Raw genomic sequence first — 13088 nt, 5'->3', positions numbered from 1 at the left:
CTAATTTTTTTTAATTAGGATGATACAATTATGGAAAATGTTTCATTTTAATTTTTGTTTTAAAAATTTTTTGGAAAGTTATTTCATCAAAATTTTAACAATAACTTTCAGAAATCGTAAAGAAAGTAATTTTTTGTAAAAAACATATTTTATTTGAAAAAATTTAAAAATGTCAGTTCAAAAAATTACCGTTAAAATTTGAAATTCGCTTTTCGCTAATTCAAGTTCAAAATTTTTTTTTTAATTTTTTATGATTTTAAATTACATTAAGGATCATAAAACTTTTTTCTGAAAATTAACAAGAAAATTTTCAAATTTTATTTTTTTTTTACAATTCTAAAAAAATAATTTAAAATAAATTTACAAATTAAGAATTGGATGTTAAATTTACAAATTTTTAATTTTGTTAAAAAAATTTTAAAAATTTAATTTAAAATTAGAAATAAAAATTAAATTAGTTGAAGATAATAATTTTAAATATTTTAAAAAAATATTTTTTAAATAATAAAAAAAAAATTATTTATCAAAACTCAATTGAACAAAAGAAATTATAAAAATAAAAAATAAATAAATTTTAACTTAAAAAAAAAAATAAAGAAAAAATTTCTCAAATAAAAAAAAAGTTAAAATTAAAAATTAAATAAAAAATTAAAATAAGTGAAGATAAAAATTTCAAATATTTTAAAAAATATTTTTTAAATTCTAAATAATTCAAAAAAAATTTTTTGAACATTTTTTCAAAAAATTTAAAAATAAAAATTTAAAAAAATTTAAAAAAATGTTTAAAAAAATTTCTAAAAAAAAATAAAAATAAATTAAAAAATTTATAAAATAAAAAAAATAAATAAAAAAAATAAAGAAAAATGAAACAACTTTCCCAATTTTACCTTCCTCAAAAAAATTAGCAAAATTTTTCTACATGAAATTAAATTTAATTTTAATAAATTAATAATAATCCGCGTGCTTAACAAACACTAAGCAAACAAATAATTCTCGACTGATATCTCTTAATACAGCCTTGTTATCTCCTCCAAAAAAATAATATTTAAAATAAATAAATAAAAAAAGGGAATGCAACCCTTTTCTTCTCATCTCTACCGTTGCACAGTTCTTACCACATTTGTCAACGCAGTTACTTTATAAATTTCTCCCTTTATTTCATTTATTTCTTTTTTTTCGTCGTCGTACAACTCATGCTCGGTACTTGGCTAAATTTTAGGACAATTAAATATTAAAATAACCAAATATTTATGTGCCATCTTATATAAATGTGCCCACAGAAAATTTATTTGTGTGGTCTGGCAACGTGCACAAGTTGTTACTTGCACGGCACAACATTGTCTAATAACCATAAAAAATTGTTTCGTAGACTTTTGTGAAAGAAATTATCTTTTTTTTTCTCTCTTCTTCGGGTAATTGTAAAGAAATAAAAATTTGAATGAAAGGAGAGAAAGAAGGTGAGAATTGATTTTTCTTTTATTTAAAATCAAATTTTTTGAAGTGAAGTTTTTTTTGTAAGTAGCTGAATATTCATTATTACTTTATTACGTTGTTGTGATAAAATATGAAAAAGAAAAGAAATTGAAGAAAAGAAGACGAACGAAGAAGAAAGAATGAAAAATGGGAAATTAATATGTTAAAAATTTTTGGTTGAAGATATTTTTTTTCAGATGATGATGAAAGAAAAAAAAAGAGGAGAGACAACGACTTGACAGTTTGATGTCACTTTTATTAAGAAATTTTTGATTTTTTATCTTTTTTGAAGACTTTATGAGATACTTTTGATGGAATTTGGTGACATGATGGTTTGAAGGCGGCACGTGAATGAAAAAAAATCAATAAAAATTATATTAATTATTTTTTTAAATTTAAAAAAAGTCAATAATTAAAAAAAAATATATAGTTTATTAAAAAAAATTGCTTGTTATTGGATAACTTCAAGATTTATTTTTTTTTACTTAAAAATTAATAAATTAAATTTTAATTTAATAAATTAATTTAAAAAAATATTTAATTAATTATTCAATAAATAAAAATAAAATAAATAATAAAAAAATATTAATATTTATTCAATTATTTTTCAATAAAAATTTTTAAAAACCAAAAATATTGAAAAAAAATTAATTTATTATTATTAAAAAAAATTAAAATTAATTTTTAAAAAATTTAATTATTATTGAAATATTTCATAAATTTTCAAATAAAATTAATTATTTTTTTTTGATTTTGATATTTTATTAATTTTAAAGTTTAAAAAAATGAATGAAATAAAAATCGAATGCAATTCATCACAAAAAAAATCTAAAAACCCCCAAATCCATAATTTTTGATTAAATTTCCATTCAAGTGCGGTTTAAATTTAATTTCCACGCTAAACGTCGCTCTGTCAAGTACGCAATATGCTTTAAGGTTTCCCAATACGACGCCGACTTATCTCAAGCTAACCCCAAAATCTGAATAAAAAAAGCGAGAGATATTCGGGACATCACATGCACATCACTCGTCGTTGCCGCTGTTCTGTGTCGGAATATAAAATAAGGAGACTTTTTTCTGTTTTGTGTATCGAAATATTTTTTTTTCGATATAATGGTTGTGTCAGTGACGTCATTACATTTATGAACCCGAAAAACGCTTAAGATTGATTAGACCCCTTTTTGTGCGACGCCGATGAGCTGTCAACTGACAAGAAGAGAGGAAGATTGATGACCGCCATGAAATGTACTTACAAAACGTACGAGCGGAATAAAGTAGGGAGGATACGTTCAACGGTTGTATCACATTGTGTTGTGACGACGACGACGAAGCGAGTGTAGATTCCCTTTTAATTCAGAAAAAAAAATACTATTTATACGCATGTTGAAGCGTCGTGTTTGTATGGAGATAGATAGATGATGGGAGTTTTGCATTTGCCTTTTTTTCATCGTTCTCAAGAAATTTTTAGCTGAAGCGAATGACGACGAAGAGTTTTGTTATCAGCGTGTTTTTATTACATTTTATGTTTGATGCATGATTTCCTGCATGTGTTTTTGTTACATTTATCATCAAAAAAAAAAAGAAGTTTCAGTCTGTCTGTAAAAGAAAGAGGAAAAAAATTTAGAATGTGCATTGGGCTAAAAAACTCAAATGTTCATTGGGATGAAAATTTTTAAAGCAAATTGTTTCAAAATGTTCTACAGGATTAAGAATTTAAATATAAAAATAAGTTATTTTAAAAAATTTTGACATAAGAATCATTTAAATGTGCAATGGGATTTTCTTAAAAAAAAACGAATTTCAGAAGATTTCTTGAGAAATTTTTAAGTCCCAATGCACATTTTTTTATTTCATGTAAAAATTTAAGGTTATAAATTTTTAAGATATAATTTTGATTCATAAACTGACTTGAATCTCTTTAAAATTTGCATTGGGATAGAAATTGAAAATTTGCTTTGGGACAAAAATCTTTTGTTTCTATCCCAATGCAAATTTTAAACAAATTAAAATAAATTTATAATCTAAATTTGAAACAAACTTCAAAACTAAATTTTAAAAAAAATATGTTAAAAATTTTTAAATGATAAAAATTTAAAATGTGCATTGGGGCAAAATTTAAAAATGCATTAAAATTAGAATTTCAAATGTTTAAATGGATAAAAATATAAAAATTTGCATTAGGGCAACATTATAAATATAACTCGGGATAAAAATTCAAAATATCTCTTTTGCAGAATTTTTAAAATGTGCATTGGGCTTTTTTAAATTATCAATTGATTCAAATGCGATTTAATTTTTATTCTTTTTCCTTACGAAGACTTTCAAATTTTTTTTGTTCGTTGCTTTTTCGAACAATCAAAGAAATTATATTAGAGAGCGACAGGCAAGCAACGGAGGTACAAAGAAAATGTGTCTTCATGAAAAGAAGAAGAAGAAGAAGCGAAAGATACACGACGAGAAAAACACACAGGAAATCATGCATCAAACATAAAATGTAATAAAAACACGCTGATAACAAAACTCTTCGTCGTCTTTCGCTTCAGCTAAAAATTTCTTGAGAACGCAAACTTAAAGTGCGATTCAATTACTCGACTTTAATTCGTTCGTTTCGCCGCAGATGAAACTTTAATCCGCAAAAGATTATTATTAGTATCATCATTATCTTTCGAGTTATTTTTTTTTCTCTCGCTTCCGCAATGGAAATGAACGAACTTTAATGATAAACAGAAAATGAAATATTTTTTAGATAAAAACCGAGAAATTTTAGATCCCTCGAGAGACAAAGTCTCTTTTCACAAAACTTGCTGCTGCTGAATGGAAAAAAAGGGTTAATCAATCTTATTTGTCTTTATAAATGTAATGAAAGCATGACACAACCATTATATCGAACAACACTATCTTTTTTCTCCGTGCGTCGTCTTAATAGAAAAGTTTTGCCAATAAAATGCTTTTTGCCTATGAATTGAATGAATGAATAGAAGAGAAGAAAGATTCGATCGGTTTTGAGCGCTGACACACATTAAATAAATAAATAAATATAAAATTGAAAGAAAAGAAATTATTTTGTTGGGAAAATTGAATGAATTTCTCGATCGTCAGCAGTTTTTATTTTAAAGGGGATTTTAAGATAATCGGCGTTGTATTGGGAAAAATTAAAAATATGCGTACTTTTTCTTGAGTGGAAATTAAATTTTAACTTGAATGGAAAAATCAAAATTTTTTATGGATTTGGGGGTTTTTCGAATTTTTTTGTGATGAATTAAATTTATTTTTTTAACAGAAAATATATTTTTTAGACAAATTTCATATTTTTCAATTAAAATTTTTTAAAATAATAATTTAAAAATTTATAATGAATTTAAATTAATTTAAAAAAAATAATTTAATTTAATTAAATAAAATTAAATTAATTAAATAAAATAATTAAAATAAATAAAAATTTTAAAAAATATTGAAATAAAAAAAGGGTTTTTTTAAAATTAATAAATAATTTTTTATTAAAATTTTAAAAAAATTTTTTTTTTCAATTTTTTTTATTAATGATTTTTTTTGTTCTTCAAAAGTTTAATTTTATCAAATTTTAGGAATTTATTTTAAAAAAATATTTTTTCACGTGCTTGAACTTATATATTTCATTCAATAGACAATTTTTTGCTAAATTTTTATTCAAAAGTCAATTTTTCTCCCTTTAAAACGTTTAAAAATATTAAAAACACTTCAAATCAATCTTCTTCTCTCGCAAAATTCCCATCTAACCTCCCATTGAAACATCTTCAAACACATTTTAAGGTCATTTACGACACAAAACACGCATGCAAGGCATGTCTCGTCACTCATTCTCGCAAAAAATTCGAACAAACGACCAACAAAAAAACCTTCACTTAATCGCATTCGTTATGAATTTCGCAACATATTGTTGTATCATTTAAGGAAGGTGCTTAAATTTTATTAGAGAAATTTGTCAAATCAATGTTCGTCGTTTGATGGATTGGCTCGTGGTCCCTCGTGTTGTTCCTCTTCTTCCTTCAGATGGACTGAAAATATGAATATTTCTTACTTTCGAGTGTTATGAGAAAACTTTGTGGCACAGCTTTTGTGTCTGTCTTGAAAAAACAGGGAGAAATTTAATAAAGAGCAAGAAAAGACAACGAGGAGAACAAATCACGTACAAAAAACTAATGGACTAAAGTTTATTTTATTATTTATTGAAGTACAAATTTATTTACAAAATATTTTGTTTTTCTTGAAGAGTTTTTAAATATCTTTGAATATTTTGATAACTAATTTTGATTTAATTGAGTTTTTAATAAAATTAGGGGAGTTTTCATTTTTTTCATTATTTTTAAATTTTTTTTTGTAAATTAATAATTAAATTAATTAATTAATTAAAATAAATTAAAAGAAATAAATTAAAATAATTAATTAATAAAATTTAAAAAAAAATATTTAATATTTTAAATATTTTCAAACAAAAAAAATAAATATACATTTTTTAAAAATATTAAATAAATTTATTGAAGGAAATTTTTCCATTAAAAGTTTTGTTTTAAAAAATTAAATTTTTCTTACTTAGAAATTTTTTAAAACAAATTTTGTATCAAAATAATTTTTTTTTTATTTGAAAAGAAATAAATAAATTATTTTTTTAAAAAAATTTAAAAAGATTAAAAATAATATTTACCTAAATAAAAAAATATATGTTTAAATTAAAGTTTTTAAAATATAAAATAAAAAAAAATATTAAAAAATGGAGTTGAACGAAGTTTTTCTTCTAAAAAAAAAATAACGAAAAATTTAATATTTTTTTTTGAAATTTTTAGAGACTCAGAAGATTTAAGACATTTTTAAAAATAATAATTTTTTAAAATTTTAAAACTTATTTAAAAAAATATTTAAGGAATATTTTTTTTAAATCTATTGAAGGAAATTTTTCGATTAAAATTTTTGTGATAAAAAAAAATAATTTTTTATTTAGATTTATTTTTTTATTTTGTATTCAAATAATATTTTTTTTATTTTAAAGAAACGATAAGAAATAAATTAATTTATTGATTTTTTTAATAAAAAATAAAATATTTAAAGGAAAAAAAACATAAAAATTAAAATTTAAAAAAAATAAAAAATTATTTTTGGAAGGATTTAATTGAAAAATTTTGTTAAATTAATTTTGTAATATAATTTTTTTTTTATTTAAAGTAAAAAAAAGAAATTATTTTTGTAGATAATAATATAATTAATAAGAAATAATATTTCAAGGCTTGAAAAAAAATTTTCTTTGAAAAAAAAAATATTTTCAATATTTTTGAGAGGCTTTAAAGATTTCAATGACTTCAAGAAATTTTTAAAAATAAAAAAAAAAATTTTTTTTCATTAAAATAATTAAAATTTATTTTTTTATATTTATTTTATACTTATTAAAAATATTTCACAAGATTTTTTTCATATTTTAAGGATTTTCTTAACAATTAATTTAAAATATTTTTTTTAAATCACAAATTTATTTACAATTTTTTTTTCTTATTCTAATTTCTTAAATCTAAACAGTCTTCATTCTTACAAACTAATCTTATATAATAAATCTTAAAATCTAATTTTAAGTAAGTTTTTGAACATTTTCGGGGCTTATCACGTATTTACAAAACAAAATTTACAAATTTTTACAAATAATTTACATTTTTTCCTTTACAGACTCACAAAATCATTGGCAAAGGACTCAAAAAGATTACTTTCACTCTGATTCTCGATCCATTCAATTGTGATAGCAGGTTGCAGCGGTGCCTCAAGCGTATCCAGCATGAAATTATACGTTGATTGATAGTTGTCATTGATGTCGGGTTGTGTCGTTGCAGCAATTGATGACGTCAGTGGACCATTAAAGTCTTCTTCGTTGAATAAATTCGCTGTAAAATTATTATTTTCAGCATTCAAGGCGCAAAAATCGAGCAGATCTTCATAAGCGGCATCGAAACTTTCATCAGCTGACTCGGATTTGACAATTTTTGAGGGAATTTCATCATTTTTCTTCTTTTCCGGCGTTTTTGGTTCGATATTCGAGAAGAAATCGACAATTTCGGGGTAAGCATCGGTCGTTTTCGAGATATATTGTTCGTTTAATTTGACAGAGTTGTGATTCCAATCGTAGACTTTTGAGTTCATGAGTTTTTCCGGAGAGGCAATTGTTGGTGTCGCAGCGATTTGAGGGACTTCCGCTGCTTTTTGGGTCGAATGAAGTTGCGAATGTGCCATTAAACGTGAGACAATGTCGCGTCTTTGGGCAATTGAGGGATGAACTTTGGGCGGCGATTGACGAATTGCCATCGAACGCATCTCATATTTGCTCTCGTTGCCCGTCGTGATGCATCTTTTGTGCTTCATGCGACGATTTTGGAACCAAATCTTGACTTGACGCTCCGAAAGTGACAAACGATGCGCAATTTCGATCCTCCGCGGGCGACACAAATAATTATTGAACTGAAATTCCTTCTCGAGTTCGCTCAGCTGTTTGCTACTGAAGGCGGTGCGACATCTTTTGCTTGCCGGCGTCGCGAAATCATCTTCGTCAGAGGAGCAGGAACGCTTGATGCCACGTCGTTGAACGTCGAAGGAAGGAGTTAAGGTCGGATACATCACTGAAGTTGACACGTAAGTCTGGAAAAAATTTGAAAAAAACAAAAATTAAAATCATTTTTCATCTTTTTTTATTTTTTGGGACGACGAAGAATCAAACAAGTCGTGAAAAGAAAGAAATAAACCGAGAAAGGTCATTTGTATGCCGCTTAGTGTTTAACATTATAATAACATCACAAACAAATCACATTGAAAAAAGTGTACAAGAGGGGAATCAAGATTTTCAGCACCTCTTGTCGTCGTCTGTGAGAGCAGCAGACAAAAAAGCGAAGACTATTAATCATGATTTATAGACACACACGCATGCACGGTTTAAGAGCGTTCGAGGTCTTTACTGTTTTTATTTTGTGCAATGAGATGAAAATTTCACCAAAATTGCCAAAAGTTATTTTTTTCATGGAAAATATTTTTTCAAAATTAGTTTAATTTTTTTAAGTATTTTTTTTTTATTTTTTAAAATATTTTAATTTTATTTAATTTTTAATGAATTTGATTCAAAAAATTTTTTTAAATTTTAAATTTTTACAAAGTTTAATAAGATTTTCATGAGAAAATATTTTTTTCATTTAAAATTTTTAATTAATTTTTCAAATTAATTTTTTTAATTAATTAATTTTAATTTTTTTAATTAGAATTTTATTTTTTTTTTTGAAAAATTTTTATTTTTTAATTTTTATTTTAATTTTAAATTTTTACAAATTTCTATAAGATTTTTAAAAATTATTTAAAATTAAAATAAAATTTTATTTAAAAAAATTAAATTTTATTTTATTTAAAAAATTAATTTATTTTAATTAAAAATTTTTTTAAAAATAAAATAAAAAAATTTTTTTATTAATTTTTAAAAATAAAAAATTATTTAAAAAAATTTTTAAATTTAAAATTTTTTTTTTTTAAAAAATTTTTTTTAAATTTCAAAATTTTATTTTAATTTTTTAAAAATTAAAATTAAAAAATTATTTTCATGAGAAAAAAAATAATTAAAATTTTTTTAATATTTAAAAAAATTGTGTCTTCTCGTTATATTATTATTTTTTTTAATTTGGTAGTAAAAAAAATAAAAATTTTAAAAGTGCAATAATGAGTTCTTTATAATTATTTTATTTTTTTTTATTATTAATTTTAATTTTTAGGGAAATATTCAAGCTTTAAAAGCAAGTTTAAAAAAATAAATTTTTGTTTCTAAAATTTTTAAGAGAATTTTTCAAGAAATTATTTTAATTTTGTTTTATAAAATTTTTGAGCTTTTATATAAAATTTTAATTTTTTTAAATTTTAATTTTTTTTTAAATTTTTAAATAATTTAAAATTTAAAAAAATTTTAATATATTTTTTTTTAAAAAAAATATTTAAATTTTTCAAAAAATGTTTAAAAAAAAAAAATTTAATAAAAAAAAAATTATTTTATTATTTTTTAATATTAATTATGAGAAATATTAATTATTTGATAAAAATAATTTTTAAAATAATTTAAAAAAATAAATAAATAATTAAATTGATTTTTTTTTAAATTTTTATTTTTTTTGAATTTCTCTAATTAAAAATTACTTTTTAAAAAATTTTTCTCTTTTAAATTAATTTAAAAAAAATAATTTTTAAGAATTTTGAAAAATTAAAAATTTTCAATAAATATTTTGCTCCGCGAATTTTCCCTTAAATTTTCTTCCCATCACGAAAAAATCTCCCAAAAGACAAAATAAGGTGTAATATATTGTGACGTCTTTTAATGATGTATTTTGTTACACATTTTTATTGTTGTTCACGCCGCAGACTTTTTCTTCCTTAAACTTTTTTCCCGCAATTTGCTCTACTTTTTTTGCTATGGAGAGGAGTGCTTATTGATAAGACAAATGTTTTTTCACGCACAAAATACTTCGTTGTTAATCGTTACACTTGTTTTTAGGCATTTAATCCCGCAAGAGATGAAGTGAGAAGTGAGTTTCGCAGCAAGACAAATTACGTAAAATTTATTTTTGTATTTTTTTCCTTACCTTTTGATGGGCGACGTAGTCCGAGGATTTTCTTTGGGGCTCGTAGTTGATGCGTTGAATGATGTTTGATGCACTCATTTTTCTTTAAATTTAAAAAATTAACTTAAAATATTTTTAAAATTATTTTTTCTTAATTTTTAAAGAATTTAAGGAATTTAAAAAAAAAACTTGTTTAAGAAGAGAAAAAAGTTGTTCTTGTCACTTTGGAAGTTCTGATAAAAGTAGAATAAATTCTCGACTTACCTGTTTCTTTATATACTCCATTTTTTGGTCTCATATCAAAATCTATCCAGGGGAAGTTTTTTCCCCTGAGACTTACTGATAAGACTTTATTGACCTAAAAATTAAAAAAAAAATTTTTTTTTGAGTTCGTCTTTTTTTTCAATTCCTCAGGTAAAAATTTTTGCATAATTTTTCTTCAGGTGAAAAAAAAGACGAACCAAAAAAAGTTTATTGACCTGACGAAGTCTGTTGTTTTTGTGCAATCGACGACAGGTAGCATGGCGCTTCGTGCGACGTATAGACAAGAGACACCCGGAGGAGACTCCTTACTTATTTAACGCAATTGTCTCATTGTCACAGAAAAAAATTTGAATAACATCCATAATTGCATTAAAATCTCTCCAAAAAAAAAAAAGGAAAAGTAACTTTTTTTGTTTGCGATTGTTTGTGTTTTTTTTCCTTTGGTGCCAAATAAAAACACAAAAATTGACAAGAGACAGTTGTCTTCGGCATCGGAAGTTCCCGACGAAAATCCGAATCTGGTCTGGTCTGGCATATGTCGACAAGTTTCTCGTCGTCAGGATTCGATCGAATTCAAAAAAAAAATTTTTTTTCAAATTTTTAATGAATGACGAGTTAACTAGTCGTCTAATAATTGCACAGACACAATTTTAACACATTAAATTGATATTTAGATTTTCATATGTAAAAGTCTATACATTCGAGTAAATTGCCTTTCGGAACTATTGAAATAATTACTGCAATAATTATAACCCGGCATATAATTTACCGACCGGCGACTAATTGCAATATTGCATCAATTATCGTTTGACTCCTTTGCGAGACTTGAATTTTTTTTTCGATATGTGTCGGACTTTAATATCGCTTTTTAATTTAAAGAGTTATCCAGTCAAAACCAGAAAATAAATTATTTTTTCTTTTGTTACGTTTTTCGTTTAGAAATGACGAGAAATGACGAAAAATGACATTATTCATATTTTTCTTTTTTTGACTTTACATAAATTTCGTGAGTGAATTGTTGACATTTTATTCAACTTTTTTTCCTGTGTCGGAAAAATACATAAAAATATGCTGTTTCAAGCGGTGCAAAAAAATATTAAAAAAATGTTTATATTTAAAATCATTTAAAATGATTAATGTTCAATTTATGCAAATATTTTTTTTTCATATTTTTCGGGGATTGACATAGAAAAAAAATTTTTTTTTTCAGAAGCTGTGTTCTTGAGGGTGTATCAAAAAATAAAAATAAAACAAGCGGTGAGTTTTAAAAAGTTTTTTGAAGGATGACAAAATTTTTTAAAGACAAAGAAAAGGGTTTAATTTTGAAGAGACAGATTTTTGTCTCTGAATAATTTTTTCAATAGATTTCGGGTTTTGTGGGATTTTTCTTGGGGGATGAAAGAAAAATATAAGATGAAGAAGGAGAAATTTGATGGATGTAATTATTATTCATTCAAGAGAAAAAATGTACCTAAGTCGAAACAGAAAAGGGTAATGAAGATATATGAAGTGATGTGAAGGAAGTAGGAGATGTTTGGCGGTCAAGTTTTTTTCATTTTGAATTTAATTAGTGTCGTTGTTATTGGAGATGCAGGATGTTGATAAATGAAAGTTTTGAAGAAATTGATTTTTTTTTTGTTAGAGATTTTTTTTTGTTTGGAAATGAAGGTCGAGAATTTCTTTGAAAAATTTAAAAAAATTAAATTAAATTAAATTAAAATAAGAAAAGAATTTAAATGAAAAATCTGTTAGAGTTCATAAATTTATTGAAATTTATTTATTAATTTTATTTTTTTGAAAAAAAAATATTTAATTCATTTTTATTATTTAAAAATTAAAATAAAACTATTTTATATCAAAAAATATTAAATTAATTATATTTATTTATTTTATTATTTAATTTTATTTTTTAATTTTATTAATTAGATATTAATTTTTATAAAATATTTTTTTTTTTCAAAATAAATATTAATCTTTTTTTTTATTTTGTTTTAGGTTCAAAGCTGAATTTTCAACAAAGTTTTATAATGGATCGAATTGTTTGTTACAATTTATTATGAGAAAATTTTTAATTATTGAACTTCTTCAAACTCATGGAATTTCTCTCTTATATCCAAAAATAATCTGATGCTGAAGAGAGACGTTAAAAAGTTTTCTTTTCAAGAAAAAAAGATACAAATATAAAATTATTTCTTTTGCGTACAAATTTTTTTAATCTATCAAGAAACAAAATTCGATTTAAGAAAGAAAAAAAATAATTTAAGGTAAAATTTTTCAAATCATGAATTGAAAATGTATTGAAAAAAATATTTTTAATTTTTTTTTATTTTTTATGTTTAAATAAATTTAATTTTTATGATTTATAAAAGATTGAAAATTCTTGAAAAAAATCAAAATCAAAAAAAAATTTCTCAAAAATTCAAAAAAAAATTTAAAATAATTTTTCAATTTTAATTTTTCTTTTATTTTGTTTTTTTTTTTCATTTTTTGTTTTTTTTTTCTTAAAAGACATTTTTTATTTTAATTGCTTCTAAAGAAAAAAATCAGGGAAACCTCAAGCCTTAAATCCAAAATCAGTTCAAAACGTGAAAAACCTTCAATTCTTGAGCAGAATTTTAAATTTCATAAAAAAAATTTATCCATCATCAAAATTAAATTTCTTAAAACAACGAAGAAAAAATCGCGACGAACGATAAAACGCATAAAATTATTAAAAAAAATCCCCTTCTTCAAAAAATATTTTTTTCAATATTC

At 22.7% G+C, this 13088-nt stretch overlaps 1 protein-coding gene across 1 annotated transcript; it reads right to left on the bottom strand.

Annotated features, from left to right (window-relative positions):
* Nucleotides 1-7155: 7155 nt before the first annotated feature.
* On the bottom strand, nucleotides 7156-10169 carry LOC134833622 (homeobox protein Hox-B3-like). Its single transcript, XM_063848001.1, has 2 exons — nucleotides 10092-10169; nucleotides 7156-8121 (listed from the first exon to the last, which is right to left on the bottom strand). Exons 1-2 carry the CDS (start codon nucleotides 10167-10169, stop codon nucleotides 7156-7158), a joined length of 1044 nt encoding a protein of 347 aa, XP_063704071.1.
* Between the last annotated feature and the right edge of the window lie 2919 nt (nucleotides 10170-13088).

The sequence above is a fragment of the Culicoides brevitarsis genome, chromosome 3 (assembly GCF_036172545.1).
Source record: "Culicoides brevitarsis isolate CSIRO-B50_1 chromosome 3, AGI_CSIRO_Cbre_v1, whole genome shotgun sequence".
In the NCBI taxonomy this organism is placed as follows: Eukaryota; Metazoa; Arthropoda; class Insecta; order Diptera; family Ceratopogonidae; genus Culicoides; species Culicoides brevitarsis.
This window is presented reverse-complemented; position numbering and strand designations above follow the sequence as displayed.